The sequence below is a fragment of the Rhinatrema bivittatum genome, chromosome 2 (assembly GCF_901001135.1).
Source record: "Rhinatrema bivittatum chromosome 2, aRhiBiv1.1, whole genome shotgun sequence".
Lineage (NCBI taxonomy): Eukaryota > Metazoa > Chordata > Amphibia > Gymnophiona > Rhinatrematidae > Rhinatrema > Rhinatrema bivittatum.
The window spans coordinates 720,981,298-720,998,944 of record NC_042616.1 but is presented as its reverse complement, the minus strand read 5'-3'; the positions used below and the strand labels follow the sequence as shown (position 1 = coordinate 720,998,944).

General features: G+C 41.6%; 1 protein-coding gene across 4 annotated transcripts in view; it reads left to right on the top strand.

The window, feature by feature from the left end:
* The window catches only part of RNF19A (ring finger protein 19A, RBR E3 ubiquitin protein ligase), a 217,993-nt gene that overhangs the window by 98,378 nt on the left and 101,968 nt on the right, over positions 1-17,647 (top strand). For all 4 annotated transcript variants that reach the window (XM_029591803.1, XM_029591801.1, XM_029591802.1 and 1 more), the window contains one exon: positions 16,000-16,208. In XM_029591803.1, the coding sequence (XP_029447663.1) occupies positions 16,000-16,208 (209 nt within the window). The remainder of the gene's footprint in view (positions 1-15,999; positions 16,209-17,647) is intronic.

Below are 17,647 nucleotides of genomic sequence, written 5' to 3'. Positions count from 1 at the left end.
GGCCTTACATGTATCACAAGGTAAATCCCAGTCCTTTCATGGTACCATGAGGCCAAAGAAGGACCTGTGTACAGTCGCAGGTAGCGGTCACATTCCACAATGATATCCAGCAGGCCCCTCTGTCAGTAATACCAATAACCAATGTCTGTTATGGTATTACACAGAGTGGGCCCTGATTACGTTGGACCAGTAGGTCTTGGCTATAATTTTAAGGGGATAATGCCCAAGTGTTCTCCTCAATGCCAAATGTATTTTTGATTTCCTCCTGCATGACACAAATCAAGAGATGCAGTAAAAGCAACCCTCCAAATTTTACGGGACTTGGAGACTATAGTCCCAGACCCATTCCGGGAGAAGGATCATGGAATACATTCAATTTATTTTGTAGTGCCAAAGGATGACTGCCTTTTGGCCTGTCTTAGACCAAAAAGGAGTCAATAGGTGTTTGAGGGTACCCAACTTCATTATGTAGACCCTCTGTTTGTTCGTGGTGGCAATAAGAAAAGTTAGTTTCTGGCATTGTTGGATCTGGCAGAAGCCTACTTCCATATACCTATCAGATCTTCTTTCTAAGGTCACCTTCATTTTTGTATCTTAGGTTATCAGTTTCAGGCCCTGCTTTTTTGGCTTGCTCAGCCCTGAGGACCTTCTCCAAGGTCATGATGGTCCTAGTGGCTGCTGTGTGCAAGCAGGGGATAATGGTTCATCCCTGTTTGTATGATTGGCTCATTAGAGCAAAAACTGCCCAGTAGGACCAGCAGGCTTCAGCCACGATTGTCTGGCTCCTAGAAAAGCTGGGCTGTCTGGTGAACTCTGCAAAGAGCAACTTGGAACCTAGTGAGGCTAATAACAACCATTATAGATTTAGACTTCTGGACAATGGCAAATATGCACCCGTTTTAATGGTCGTTGCTAGCCCATTGGTCTCCAGCTTCCCAAAACTATGACCATCACCTACGGGTCTCCCGCATGGTGAAGGAGAGCCTGGACTTGTGGCTGGATTCCCACAACCTCATAAAGGGGGTAGACTGAAAATCAGCTGACTGGGTCATGCTAACTATAGATTCCAACATGGTTGGGTGGAGAGCAAGTTACCAGGGCCATCTGGCCCAAGGGAGTTGTTTGGAAGAAGAAGCTCTGTAGTCAATAAATCAAATAGAATTGATGTCCATCAGATTGGCATTTCAGGCCTTCTAAGAATAGAGGGGAAAGCAGTCTTGAGTTCTCTCAGTGCTATGGCAGTGGCATATGTGAATAAGTAGCGGGGCATGCGCAGCCCCAGGCTTTCAGAGAAAGCGAGAGGGATACTCATTTGGACAGAAAAGAACCTACCCAATTGTCAGCAACTCACATTGCAGGAAGGGAAAATGTGCAAGCAGACTTTCTCAGCAGGCACAACCTAGATCCAGGAGAATAAACTGTGAGGTGTTCCAGAGGATAGTAGAGCAATATGGGCTGACAATGGCAACCCAAGCAAAGGTAGGGAGATTCTTCAGTCAATGAAAAGAAGCAGGATCTAGTGGGTTTAGATGCCTTGATCTGACTTTAGCCCAAGGGCAGGCTTCTCTATGTATTCCTGCCTTTGCCCCTAATAGGATAGAGATTACCCCTCTAAGATGATACTGGTAGCCACAGATTTGCCAGGAAGGTCGTGGTATGCAAACCTAACAAGGTTCCTAGTGGGGGGATCTCTGCATTTCCCTATAAATCAGGAATTACTGTGGCAGAGCCCAGTATCAATGGGCGACCCCTCTCCATTTACTCTTACAGCCTGGCCCTCAAAAGGGCACGGCTGTGAGTCAGAGGGTACCCTCAGGCAGTAGTGGCAATCATGCTTATAAGCACATAAGACTTCAATCTCGCTAGCCTATGTTAGAGTGTGGAGGCTATTTGAAGCTTTCTGCTGAAAGAATAGAACTTCTCCAGTGAAGTTTGACATCCCATGAATCCTAGCCTTCTTGCAAAAGGGCTTGGATCACATTAAAGGCATCCAGTTAGCCATGCACTCAGCCATGTGCTTCTCAAAAGGGGTGAATCATATACAACCAACCTTCAGACCAATTTTTCCCCAGTGAGATCTTAATCAGGTCCTTAGAGCATTAGTAAGAACACTCTTTGAGCCTTTATCCATTAGAGATCTGGCATTAAAGACCACTTTGGTAGCAATCTGCTCCACCAGGCACATTTCAGAGTTGCAGGCGCTCCCAACCCTACTTACAGGTCGATACAGTAACGTTGAGTTAAAGATTCCCGGTCTGTAACGTGCTGGGAGCGCACAATATAGACGAGTAAGGCCATCCAGCGATACAGTCTCCAGTTTCACGTGTCCTTAGCGCTTCCTAAACCCTTTCCTAAACCCTTTCCGCACCCAGCATGTAAATGAACGAAAAAGCTGTATAATGAAGGAATTAGCTATTCCCCTGCGATACTGTAATGGGCGCTGATATTATCTCCTCCGTAACCCGCTGTTCTGCCGCGGCCTTAACCTGCTAGTTTACCGCCTCCCCCTAGTAGGAGTTAGTGTAGTGTAGTGTAAAAACATTGCTTACCCGCCCTGGTCCCGTCCGGTCTCCTGCAGCCCCGTCCGGTCCCCTCCTCCCGAAGCAAAAAAAAAACCAAACGAAAAAATAGCAAGGCTCGGGCCTGCTATGGTAAGTGTAAAAAGTGTTAAAAACAAAAAACCTGTGTGTTATATAAAAAAATAAAACAATTTTAAATACCTGTCGGAGGGCTGTGGGTCCAGGCAGCCGGTGGGTGGCGGGCAGCCATCAGCGGCATCCGGTAGTCCCTTCTCCCTTCCTCCCTCCCTCCCCTGCCTGGATGAGCGCCAAAATCGCACGGGCGGGTCGGCAGCCGGGGGGGGGGGGGGGGGCGGCAGCAGGATCCGGGAGCGGCGGGTAGGCAGCAGCGGGGTCCGGGGGGGCAGCGGCAGCAGGATCCAGGGGCGGCAGCGAGATCCGGGGAGCGAGTAGTGGCAGCTTGTTCGATCGGGCAGGCAGGTAGGTGGCAAAATAAAGATGGCCGCCTGCACGGGAAAATCGTGCAATTGGCTGTGACGTCACGTCTTCAGCGGCCAATTGCACGATTTTCCCGTGCAGGCGGCCATCTTTATTTTGCCACCTACCTGCCTGCCCGATCGAACACGCTGCCGCTACTCGCTCCCCGGATCTCGCTGCCGCCCCTGGATCCTGCTGCCGCTGCCCCCCCGGACCCCGCTGCCGCTGCCCCCCGGACCCCGCTGCTGCCTACCCGCCGCTCCCGGATCCTGCAGCCGCCCCCCCCCGCTGCCGCCCCGCCCGTGCGATTTTGGCGCTCATCCAGGCAGGGGAGGGAGGGAGGAAGGGAGAAGGGACTACCGGATGCCGCTGATGGCTGCCCACCGGCCGCCTGGACCCACGGCCCTCCGACAGGTATTTAAAATTGTTTTATTTTTTTATATAACACACAGGTTTTTTGTGTTTTACACTTTTTTACACTTCCTGGTGCCTGTCATTTCAAATGTCATTTGAAATGACAGGTACCAGCGCACCCAGGTTACTGTATAGGCGCTGTTACAGCGCCTATACAGTAAAATGGGTTGCGCGGGCATAACCCTTCCCTAACGCTTCACAGCCGCGGCATGCATTTGCATGCGATTAGAGGAGAGTATCGGGGAGTTAGTGAAGAGAACTGTGCGTGCGGGGAGGAAGGGTGCGCCTGACACTGCCGCACTGTTTTTACCGCGGCCTTACTGTATCGAGCCGTTAGTAATTTTGTCTCACTCAGTCACCTTTAAACTGATGCCCTCATTCTTTCCAAAGGTGGTATGCTCTTCCACCTGAATTAGGTGGTGTGTCTGCCAGCAGTTAGGAATAAGGAACATAGGGGGAAGTAGGACAGCCGCTTTCTACTGGACGTGCGCCATGTTATACTGAGATACTTGAAGGTGATAAGCCCCTTCAGGAAATATGATAGGTTATTTGTGCTCTTAGGTGGACCATGAAAAGGAGAAGCTACTTCCAAGGCCATGATAGCTAAATGTATCAAAGAAGCCATTTCTTCAGCCTATATACTCAATAGTAGACAAGCACTAATGGCGTTCCACCCTTTATGAGCATGCAGGCACGTTCCTGGGCTGAAGTATCATCTGTCTCCCCAGGTGAAATTTGCATGCCTGCGTTCTGGCCATCCCCACACTCGTTCTCCAAACACTATAGGCTGGACATGCAGGTGAAGGAAGAAATGGCCTTTGGGTCCGGAGTCCTTCCAACTTGACTAGGGGGATAGCTTTTGTGTCTCCTAAGTGTAATGGACTGGTCTATCAGGAGGAAAAGAGAGGTAAAATTGTTCTTGCCTGATAATTATCTTTCCTTGAGTCCAGGCCCCATCTGGGAATAGAGGGGCCATAAGCAGAGATGCCCAGTTTTATCTGGCTCTCTCTTTCGCTTCCTCTCTTTTGCTCCCCACTACAAATTTATAAAGCATAAGAGTATTCTCATATAAAGTCACCATATGCTTTATGTTAACTGGTGCCATATATCATCAAACTTCCTTATGCATTACATCCATAGCATATTATTTTTTAGAACATTTTTTTTGGTGCAGTTAAAACTTATATGCTCTCATAGCATGTTGATCTGTAGATACTGTGAACTACTACCCAACACGGGCCATGTTTCAAATCCTGTCTTTAGGGTTACTCGATATTTAAATGCTGTATAACTTGTGAAATTCCCAGCATCTTCCTGGTCATGCATCAAGGTACCAATTAAATGTTACTTGTAAGAGCATCCATCCTGCAATGCATCCAATCATTCCCTGTTGTTCAAAATAACCTTATTGTATATTTGCTATGTAATCACATGGTTGGAACTAATTATGCAAAACTATGACAAATCAGCAAACCATATTTTAGTCTAAATACTAAAATAATGAGTGCCAATCTAATTCCTCACGTAATCCCATTGGTGACAGTGTCTGTAATGTATAAATCCAGCACTGCTCAGGATAGTTGAAACAAGACATCCTGTCACCACCTCTTGATGAAGGTAACACTTGTTCAAGAACCATCCACCTTAATTGTGTGTAAGTGTGATGATGATCATAGGTGCACTGATCTTATAAGTCTTTTTGCAGCTGCGGTGTTCAATGAGTCTAATCCTAATAGCCTTTTTGTTCTTCCCACGTATATTTTTAGATACGAACATATAATTGCACCAAAAATGTTCTAAAACATAATATATTAAGGACTTAATGTATAAGAAGGAGTTCGATGTTATGTGGTACCAGTTAGCGAGCGAGCCTCTATAGCAGAGCTTTCCAAACTGTGTGTCGGGACACGTTAGTGTGTCGCCTGCAGTGTGCAGGTGTGTCGCGTAAGCCCGGTCAACTCTGATGCGAGTTTGGGCTTTTTTTTCCTGGAGATTCACTTTTTTTTTTTCAGTTTATGGGTTGCTTATTATTGGGTGATTTTTGCTGTCAATCGCGTTTTTTTGGGGGGCTTGGTGGGTGGATCGAGCCCAGCCATCCTTGCATTGGCTGCTGCTGCCGATGAGGCCTGGCCATGAGGAGTACTGACTGCAAGCAGCAGTGTCTGGTGATCATGGAAGGGAGTGAAGCACTTAACTGGCAACAATCAAATAGACGAGGTACATGAGTGTGGGGGCCAGACATGTGCTGGGGGGAGAGAGATGAGTGAGTGGGGGGCAAACGTGCTGGGGGGACAGACATGTGCTTGAGGGGGAGAGATATGAGTGTGTGGGGGCCAGACATGTGCTGGGGGGAGGAGAGAGATGAGTGTGTGGGGGACAGACAATTTGTTTTATTATTGTTTCTCATAAATTATAACAATAACATGAATCTTGGAATATATATTTTTAATATAAATTTAAGGTTTTCATGAGATAGGTTGTGTCATGAAACATTTTATTTATGTATATATTTAAGGAAACATACATAAATTGTCGAAATATGTTTCGTTCGTTTAACCTTTAACCTCTGGTTTACTAGTAGACTGAATTACCGTGTCGTGAAATTATGTTTGTCTAAAAAGTGTGTCACCAACATGAAAAGTTTGGAAAGCTCTGCTCTATAGGGACCAATAAGTCACTCTACTATTTATACCTCTGTAAGAGGGAGCACGATTACCTTGGGGTGAGGTTTAGGTGATGGGGTAGGTTTTGGGGGCACTTTTACATACATAGTCGAGTAGAAAGGGGCATCAAGGTAGGTACAAATCAACTCCTCTTTTACCTTTCATCACTCCAAATGACAGAAAATCTTCACTGAGGCACCTTTGCTGTTTGTACCTCTGATTGTGTATGTAAAACTGCCCTCCAAAACCTGCCCTGTCGTGAAATGATAAATGACCCTGTAAGCTTGTACCTGAGGCAATGGAATGTGAAGTGACTTGCACAAAGTCACAAGGAATAGCAGTGGGATTTGAATCCTGGCTTCCCTAGTTCACAGCCCCCTGCTCTAACCACTACCCTACTCCTCCATTCTCTTATGCTTTATAAATTTGTAGTATCAGAATTATGGTGACCATATATATATATAATTATTGCAAGTGATATTTTTTGTGGTTTAAGACTTATTTTCACTTTGGATGGTTGGTTGATTGCAGCTCATCCAGAACACTGCAGTCTGCTTGGTAATGAATGCAGATAAGTTTGAACATAAAACACCAATTTTGAGAACTCTTCCCTGGTTCCCAATCCGCTATTGCACCATGGCCAAAACCTTAGTCCTGGAATACAAAACCCTCAAAGGCCAACCCCCAAACTACCTCAGCAGCTGCCTCTCACTTTTATATACCTTCTTGCCCTCTGCACTCAATGCCTCAAGCTCGATTAATATTATCATTCTTAAGATCAATGCACCTTACCAGCACCAGGAAGAGAACCCTTGCAAGATCAATCCCAACACTCTACAACACTGTACCAACCCACAGCAAACTAGAACCAAACCTGCTATCCTTAAGGAAGCTGCTGAAAACTTGGCTTTTTGAAGCAGCATTCAATCCCAGCAAGCTATCCTGAACCTCAGCAAGTTTCTATTTATAGCCTGCATGCCTTGAGATGAGGAGAGCTTCAATTGTTGAGAAAAGGTGACTGGTGCTTAGAACATGAATAGACAATATCTCAACTTCTCTCTGACAGTACTCATTGAAGAAAAATGACCAATAGGTTTATAAATAAATATAAATAACTTTCTATACCGGTATTAGTGGGTACATCATACCGGTTCACATTTCAACCAAAGGCACGAGCCCGGGAGGCAGTGAGAATAGGCTAGGAAGGGGGGGGGGGGTGGGAGAAGTTGGAGAGAGCGAGATGGGCACCAATGGGGGGGCAGCAAGTTTGAATGCTGCCTCATCATTGGTTTAGAGACAAAGATAAAAGGAGGGGAGAAGCAAGGGGCAAGGCAGTTGGGAACCAGGCAGCGAGATAGCAGGAGTTCTTGCTACCCGCCCTCCCTCCCTGTAGGATGTAATGTGTGTTATGGGGATTTGTGCATGTCGCAGTGGTGGCGGAAAACCCGAGCCTGAAGTTGTATTGTATATTGTAAACTGTAATCGATGGATCGGAGGGGGGGGAGGAATGCCCGTGTAGCTTGGGGCCGCTGCACGGGAAGGCCTAAAGAGCAAGGGGGGGGCCGATGCTCAGGCCGCAAGCTTACCCTCGCTGAGGACGCGGCGGGGTAAGTGGGGGAGAACGGGGGCAGAAGCACTAGCTTATCACCGGGCCGAGGTGTAAGCGAAGAGGGGGATACGTCTGAGGAAGAGGAGGAGGGGGGTTATTTGGATTGTTGTTAAGAGTTGGCTCGGGTTAAGTTAATAAACTGCGGCCTTTGTTTATCACCAGACTGTTGTGAAGTTGTGTTATTTATGATGAGGAGGGGGAAGGGTAGCAGCCGTACGAAGGTCTCGAGTCCCTTGGTTACAGGGCAAAGGGGAGGGATCATGGAGAAGAAAAGGCTGAGAAGAGGCAAAAACAGGAGCAACAAAAAAACAACGTAACTTTCATTAGTTATATAAATAATCAAAACAAGGCGTTGAACAATCATTAGTTATATAAATAGACAAAAAAGAGAGCACTGGAACTGAGTAACAAGTCAGAACTATAAGCAAGATTCACTGGATTCAGACTGGATGGCAAAAGTCGTGAAGGAAGACGAAGAAGAGGGCGATATAGGCAGGTTGGGCAAATTTAAATTGGTTAGTCGGAGTAGGCCTGTTTAAAAAGCCACATTTTTAATTTCTTTTTGAATTTGAATGTGCATGTTTCGAGACATAGGTTAGCGGGGAGTAGGTTCCGTTGTGTGGGCCCTGCGATAGAGATGGCACGGTCCCTGGTGGAAGAGAGGTGTAGGAAACATACAGTTGAAAAGAAAAGGGAAGCATTTTCAAATTTGATAATGTTAGCAGATAGTACAAATAAGGAGTTATTCAGACTAGTTAGAACTTTATTGGGCCAGGGCCATGAGACTAATAGTAACAGTTACTCTTGACTGTTCTATGTTTGCATCATTTTTGGATGAGATTTGCCCCTTAGTCTTCTATTAACTTTTCAGGTCAGATGAATAGTCCTTATTGAAAATGTGTTGGTTTCCTCTGAAATTATCTCTGAGGCCCCTCAGCTAGTGAAAGTTTTGTCAATTAGCTGTTTTGGGTTGAATTAGCACAAGTTTGAGACTTGTGAGCAGTAGCGTCAATTATCAAGGCTTCACGATTGGTGCTACTGTTCACAAGTTTCAAAACTGTGTTAATTCAACCCCTTTTTGTATCCCCACCTGTCCAATATATGTGCACACATTTTTCTGCGTTGGGTTAAAATTAATGCTAGACAGTATGAGACCTGCTGGCAGGCTTTGGATTCCTGTTCTCACAAGAATATATGATTTACCATAATGGGTCAGACCAAAGGTCTAGCAAGCCTAGTATCCTGTTGCCAACAGTGGCCAATCCAGGTCAGAAGTACCTAGCAGGATCCAAATAGGTAAATACATTTCTATACTGCTTATTCCAGGGATAAGCAGTGAATTTCATATAGTCCACAATAATAATGGTTTATGTACTTTTTTTTCAGGAACTTATCCAAACCTTTTTTTAAACCAAGGCTCACTAATAGCTTTCACCACATCCTCTGGTAATGAATTCCAGAACTTAATTATGCATTGAGTAAAAAAAAAAAATGCTTTCTCCTATTTGTTTTAAATGTACTACTTGGTAACTTCATTGCATATCCCCTAATCTCCATGATTGAATTGGTTATGTAGGAAAGTCAGTGCTTCTTGTACTGAAGGACTATTATCAATTGGTCTTAAAAGATCTATGGTTAGACTTATTTTGAAAAGATCCCAGTGGATCTACTACATTGAAAATTACAAATAAGTCTAGTATGTTCACCTTTTTTATGTAAATTCCTTGAGAAGGTAGTTAATGTTCAGCTATCATATTTTTTGGAAACGTCTGGTGGTTTGGCCAGTAATCAGTCAGGCTTTCAACCTAGGCACAATGCAAATCAGTTTTATTGTCCCTGACTGATGTCATGCATGTATTTATTTGATGCTTGATATTTTGTGTTTCCAGTGTTTTTGATCTGGTAAAACCATCAGCTGTTAATTGGCAGATAGTGAACCTAGAAGATGTGGTAGGCCTGATTGACAAACTGAAGAGTGGTAAATCACCTGGACCGGATGGTATACACCCCAGAGTTCTGAAGGAACTAAAAAATGAAATTTCAGACCTGTTAGTAAAAATTTGTAACTTATCATTAAAATCATCCATAGTACCTGAAGACTAGAGGATAGCAAATGTAACCCCAATATTTAAGAAGGGCTCCAGGGGCGATCCGGGAAACTACAGACCGGTTAGCCTGACTTCAGTGCCAGGAAAAATAGTGGAAAGTGTTCTAAACATCAAAATCACAGAACATATAGAAAGACATGGTTTAATGGAACAAAGTCAGCATGGCTTTACCCAGGGCAAGTCTTGCCTTACAAATCTGCTTCACTTTTTTGAAGGAGTTAATAAACATGTGGATAAAGGTGAACCGGTAGATATAGTATACTTGGATTTTCAGAAGGCGTTTGACAAAGTTCCTCATGAGAGGCTTCTAGGAAAAGTAAAAAGGCATGGGATAGGTGGCGATGTCCTTTCGTGGATTGCAAACTGGCTAAAAGCAGGAAACAGAGAGTAGGATTAAATGGGCAATTTTCTCAGTGGAAGGGAGTGGACAGTGGAGAGCCTCAGGGATCTGAATTGGGGCCCTTACTTTTCAATATATTTATAAATGACCTGGAAAGAAATACGAGTGAGATAATCAAATTTGCAGATGACACAAAATTGTTCAGAGTAGTTAAATCACAAGCAGATTGTGATAAATTGCAGGAAGACCTTGTGAGACTGGAAAATTGGGCATCCAAATGGCAGATGAAATTTAATGTGGATAAGTGCAAGGTGATGCATATAGGGAAAAATAACCCATGCTATAATTACACAATGTTGGGTTCCATATTAGGTGCTACAACCCAAGAAAGAGATCTAGGTGTCATAGTGGATAACACATTGAAATTGTCGGTACAGTGTGCTGCGGCAGTCAAAAAAGCAAACAGAATGTTGGGAATTATTAGAAAGGGAATGGTGAATAAAACGGAAAATGTCATAATGTCTCTGTATCGCTCCATGGTGAGACCGCACCTTGAATACTGTGTACAATTCTGGTCGTCGCATCTCAAAAAAGATATAATTGCGATGGAGAAGGTACAGAGAAGGGCTACCAAAATAAGGGGAATGGAACAACTCCCCTATGAGGAAAGACTAAAGAGGTTAGGACTTTTCAGCTTGGAGAAGAGACGACTGAGGGAGGATATGATAGAGGTGTTTAAAATCATGAGAGGTCTAGAACGGGTTAATGTGAATCGGTTATTTACTCTTTCGGAGAGTAGAAAGACTAGGGGGCACTCCATGAAGTTAGCATGGGGCACATTTAAAACTAATCGGAGAAAGTTCTTTTTTACTCAACGCACAATTAAACTCTGGAATTTGTTACCAGAGGATGTGGTTAGTGCAGTTAGTATAACTGTGTTTAAAAAAGGATTGGATAAGTTCTTGGAGGAGAAGTCCATTACCTGCTATTAATTAAGTTGAGTTAGAAAATAGCCACTGCCATTAGCAGTGGTAACATGGAATAGGTTTAGTTTTTGGGTACTTGCCAGGTTCTTATGGCCTGGATTGGCCACTGTTGGAAACAGGATGCTGGGCTTGATGGACCCTTGGTCTGACCCAGTATGGCATTTTATTATGTTCTTATGTTCTTACAGAAAGAACCTGTACCTGGATTTTGTCTTTTTTTTGATAGATTGGACTCTGGTGGTATAAGTGGGTAAGGGTAACTCTCGTTCTTTGCCCTTGTCAGTGAGAGCTGGAGTCCCTCAGGGCTTCTATCTTTTGCTGATTAAGTTTAATACTTTTATTGGGCAGTTAGCTGGAATTTTCCAGGAACTGGGTGTCATTGGCCATATCTGTGGTGATAACATCCAATTCCTGATTCCAATTGAACATCATTTTGATGATGCTGTCATGTTTTTGAATGTTATCCAATTAAAATTGCCTCTTAATTACAAAGGACAATTCCAGTTCTGAACTAGTTTTATGGTAATCTGCTTAGAACTTTACATTATGTAGTTTATAAATATTTTAAATTAAAAACAGAGTAAAGCAGTGATCTTCTTGATGTGCATGGTCACTCCTTAATAGTTCAATTGATGTTGGAGAATCATGCTATCTTGATCTTGTCTAAGATCAAATGTCTGGGATCACATTGGACTCGTCTTTCTGTGGAGACCTATGTTGGGTTGGTTGTGCAGAGGGCCTCTTTGCAACTTACAGTAGTACATCAGCTTCAGCCTTTCCTGGACTTTCAAACATTAAAGTCTATGGTATCTAATTTAGTTATTTCAGTCCTCAATTATTGCAGCTAAATTTACCTATAAACTTTAGGTATTATAACATAGTGCATTATAGATTATTTTTGGAAGGTCTAAATTTGAAAGCACATCTCCCTTGTTACACTTGCTTCACTAGCTGCCAATGCAAAGTTCAATTTACTGTCCATTGCTTTTGGTCTGTGGGAAGCCCCAAGTACTTGTGGCTTGGTATAGGCCTGGACAGACTTTGAAATTCTCACAGGGCTTGCTGTTAATAGCAGCCTCAGCCCAAAAAATGTGTCTCAAACGATATGTCGCTCAGGCTTTTTCAGGTGTAGCTCCCCCCCCCCAAGTTTTGAATAGCTTGCTGATACAGGTTAGGGCAGAATTAAATTACCTGAAGTTCTGCAAACAAAGCAAGACATGATTATTCCCTAAGCTGGTATGTTTTTGGCTAGGCAGCTGTTTATCTTTTATAGTGGTTCTAGTAGCTGGTTTTTATGTTCATTTATTGATTTGTTTTTGTTTAAATTTTTTGAATGAGCTTTTTTATTTTAATCTTATTTTTATTTCCTGTTACTGTTTTTGACTTATTGTTTGTTTATAATGGATGCATTTTTGTGAACCACTTTTATTGTCTTTACTGGCTATGTTGTATATAAGTTAAATAACACTAAAGAACTATGTACGAACATGGATACCCCATATCATACTTTGGTGATGCACTAGTGTATGATGTTGTATTATCCCAACTGCACTATGTACAGAGTGCATCTGTAACCTATTCTAGTTACCTATTATTTATTCTTTATAAAAAGGGTCAAGGCTTTTCTATTTCCAGCTTAAGGCATTCTAGTTTTAATTTTTCTCTGGAATGGCACTAGATATGATGATGTTGCAATGGGGATGCTGATGCTGCTTGGTAGTCATTTTTTAAATTGTCAGCAACTTGTTTGTTGTTTTTTATTTAATTGCTTTTCTTATACTATGTGTAGGTTTGTAAACCACTTCAGGTAGTCTCCCAAGACTGGGGAGAGGCAATTGTTAATAAAGAAATGTTTTGAACTTGGGCTGGCATCTGCCCCGGCCAAATAAAAATCAGACAGGCTGGCTGAATACTGGCCAATTGGCAACCCTGTGTTATGTCTCTGCTCAAATCTCTGGTAATTATACCACACAGGAAAGTGAAAGTAGGAGCTAAGAATATGCAAATTGAAACAAAAGGATTTGCTTGTTCCACTGAACCAGTTCTGATGAGCTGTAGCAAAGTCTGTGGGTTGTAGTTTGCTTAAAACCTTACTGCAGCAGAAAACAAAGACCAATTCTGTTTTAGAAAACCTGACCTTGTCCCTTAAAAACAAACAAAAAGAAATCCCGCAAACTTGGCTCATGGAAAAGGTCAGCTGGCTATAACATCATCTAATTGGTGGTTTAGAACAGTGGTTCTCAACCAGTGTGTCACCAAGGGCTGGAAGGTGTGTCACCAAAAATGTGATATAGCAAGCCCATGCTTGCTGCTTGAGGAGAGTGCAGAGTAAGGAGCTGGTACTTCCTCATCACTGCTTCCCTGATGCTGCTTTTCCCTCAACCCTGGCAATCACTGCCACCACCCGTCCAAGCCAGAAATGTTGTAGGCATGATGTATCCTGCTCCTGCCTTCCCCCCTCCCCCCTCTTTCTTGGAGTTTGTTTTTCTCTGTATGCTTGTCTATAATGTATGGTCTTTTATTCTGTATTAGATAAGTCAGTCTGCATTCTGCATGTTTGACAGAGGTGAGGGATTCTGCTAACTAGGATATAGGTTCTGTGTAGAAATCTAGAGCAGTCTGGCTTTTTGTTTTTCCAATACTTAAGTGTACTGTGTTCTGTATTTGCAGTCTTACTTTTTCATAGGTAAGGTGGTTGCCTTTCAAGTCCTGGGTGTTAATACTCTTATGGTATGGGCTGGTATGCTATATAATTTCTAAATGCCTTTTTAGCAGGTTTTCATGTGTCACAAAGTGATTGGCAGGGAAGGGATTTTGAAATACTATTACTGAGGGGGTATCAGAGTTTGAGTATTTTTTGTATGGTGAGTTGAAAGGGGACATTTTCTAACTCTGCTTTGTATTAAAATTTGTTATCTTTCACCTGCATCATTTTCAACCATAAAATATCTAGGATTTCTTTTCTTTTCTTTTTTAGTATAGCTGTTAAATGTAGTGTGTGATGTGTGTCATGATGGAAAAAAGGTTGAGAACCACTGGTTTAGAATATGATAGTTCAGATTAGAACAGCATGAGGAAGCTAGAGACAAATAAGATATCAGACAAACTTACCCACTATATCACAAATGTTCTGTTTAATATATCACTGCAGCAACTCTGAGGTAAAAAAAAAAAGCATTCATGCACTATCTTTTTTAGATACTTGGTAAAATATGCAAATGCTTTATTAGAATTATAAATTTTATATAGATCTTAAAACCTGTACAAAAACGATCCATGTATTAAATAACTGGCATTATACTTAACATTTGAATTACATACAATTAAAAAAAAAACTGTGCCAAACCCTATATGTGAACAGACGCAATTACTTATTCAAATTCACATATCGCATACACTCCAGTCACCCTAAAACAATATCACACTTTAACATTTGTAATCATTTCCTCACACATTGTTCGAAACAATGTGATTCATTTTGTATTTTGTAAAATTTGTAAACACTACTCACAGTTTTTCTCAATGTACAGAAAAAACTGAAGCCAAAACTGGTATGAACTTGAATGTGTTTAAACTAACAATATGTGCATTATTGTATGGCGCAGTATTGAGATGGTAAAGCACTAATGCACTAACTTTTAGATACTTGGTAAAATATACAAATGCTGGCACATCAAATTCTTTAGTCTAGTGATAAGCTTTACATAAAACATAATTGCTATGCTTGGTTTCTTTAACAATATAAATATTGAATTAAATAATAAGTTCAATTGGGCATTATTTTTATTTTGCTGAGACATTTTAAAACCATGAGTTAATGAGTACCAGTAACAGTTTTTTCTGTGTCAGAGCTGGTTGCAATCTCTGTGTCTACTTCTACCAAGGCTTGACTTTGTCTCTTTGCTTGTGTTTATGTTGGGCTGTATGTCTTTCTGGCTGTGCATGTGCCTGATTTACTTGCTTGGACTATGCTAGCTAAATGCATATGTGTGGCTGCCTCTAGCCATGGTTATCTCTATACATAAATATACTAGTTAGTCATTGTGGATGGGTATATTTGTCTTATGTTGCTTTAGATTTTGTATCCCTAAATTGTAATTTTAAGTCCTCTCCTGTTTCTAGCTTAAGACCTAGCTATTATATCTGCATATCATTGAGCAGTCTCGCTCCCATTTTGCTTCCTGCATCATTCTATGTTTGCCTATTGCATAGGATCTGCTAATTAATGGGTCTTAACCTTATCTGTTGAAAGTAAGGGGAAGGAAGATCCAAACTGTGGTGTCTAAGTGGGCTGTGTAAGATCCTGCATTTACAAATATATTGCTTCATGAACATGTTTTTTTAATCAAATGTAAAATCTAGAGTAAACCAGCTAACCCAAACACTAGATGGAACAGGTAGCCTTTAATTACAAATTGCATTCTCATTTGTTTGTGCTGATGCAGTTAAGGGTGTTGTCATGAAAGGTTTTTGTGGATGTGTTATGATTATTCATCCCATGCACGCACACACACTGTAGTGTTTGTAACATTTTATTGGGTTGTGGAGGATAACATTACATCTTTTCAATGTACAAAGTCTTAAAACTACAAGTTTTGTTTTATTTGTATGGCACCCTATATGTATGGGCATACAGCTTAAGATTGTTGCAAAAATCAAGGTTTATTCTTTTATCAATGAGCATACTTCTACAACTTGAAAACTACAACCAGAGGAAGTATGAAAGACCAGAAATAGTATGAAAGCATTGTATATTTACCAGTGCATTTTGTGGTATTTATTTAGGAGAATAAGGAAGAAAAACTGAAGATTACTTTGTGTATAGAACTAAATGAATTGAAATGTGCCTCATGAACCTCTTCACTTCTCTCCATTTTATAAAGATATGCTGTGATAGCTTTCGGCTGTGCCAGCTGTCCAAAACTAACTTGTGGCCGTGAAGGATGTGGAACAGAATTTTGCTATCACTGCAAGCAGATTTGGCATCCCAACCAGACCTGTGATGCGGCTCGGCAAGAGAGAGTGCAGAGTTTGCGTCTACGAACAATTCGCTCCTCATCTATTAGCTATAGTCAAGAGTCTGGAGCAGCAGGTATATGTGTTTTTCTGTTAGATTGGTTTCAATTTTAGTGTAATATTTTTTACAAAGGGATTTTTTGTTTGCTTATGTTCTTAACCATTTTAATGTATTATATTTTGTTTAGTCACTCCCAAAACTTCTATTTGTATGTAGTTTCTGTGTTCTTTGTGTGAGAATGATGGGTCTGAGTGCTGGAGTACGAATGCATGTTGTGGAGTGTAGGTTCTCTGAGTATAGGTGTGAGTGAATGTAAGGATGTGTGAATGCTAGGGGGAGAAGGCAGTGATGTTAATGTGTGCTGGGATATTTGCCAGTTAGGTGGAATGTCAAAGCCACTTTTCAGTGTGCAGGCGCTCATGATGTGCTGTCATGGGACTGTCTCTTAAAAACAAAATGTCAAGACGGGTCTCTGAAACCAATAATATTCAGTTAGAAAGGATTCTGAACCAATGGAACATAACTCAAACATAAAACTGCAAACCTGTTACTTGTAATCTGTAACTTATCATTTAAAAAAGCCACAATACCTGAAGACTGGAGGATAGCCAATATGATGCCAGTTTTTAAAAAGGGCTCTGGGGCAATCCTGGAAAGAATAGCCTAGTGAATTTCACGTTGGTTCTAGGCAAAATGGTTGAAACTATTCTTAAAAACAAAATTATTGGCCATATAGAGAGACATGGTTTTAGCAAAGGGAAATCTTGTCTTAGAAAACTTCTAAGGTTTTGTTTTTTTTTAAGATGTAAATAACCATATAGATAAAGGTGAGTCAGTTGATATATTGTATTTGGATTTTCAGAAGGCCTTTGATTAAGTCCCCCATGAGAAATTACTCAGGAAATCAATAAGTAATGGGATAAGAGGGTGTGGTAAATGGTTAAAAGACATGAAACGGAGGGTAGAGCTAAATAATCAGTTTTCCAAATGGAGAAAGTCATTAGTAGTGTACCATAGATATCGGTACTGGGACCATATTTATAAATGATCTTGAAAAAAGAACTGTAAGGCAATCAGATTTGCAGATGACACAAAATTATTCAAAGTTGGTAAAACAGCAGCGTATTGTGAGAGACTTCAGGAGAACCTACGAGAATGGGTATCTGAATAGCAGATGAAATTTAATATGGAAAAGAGCAAAGTGATGCACATAGAGAAAAATAATCCCAACTGCAGGTATATAATCCTGGGTTCTGTATTGGGAGTGACCACCAAGGAAAAGACCTTGTCATTATGGACGTTACATTGAAATCCTCAGATCAGTGTGCAGCGGAAGACAAATAGAATATTAGGAATGATCTGAAAAAGAATTGAGAATAAAACTTTAAAATAAATTGCCTCTGTATCTATTCCTGGTGAGCCTGCATCTGGAGAACTGTGTGCAGTTCTTGTCTTCCCCATCTCAAAAACTACATAGTAGAACTAGAAAAGGTGCAGAGGGAATGAAACAACTC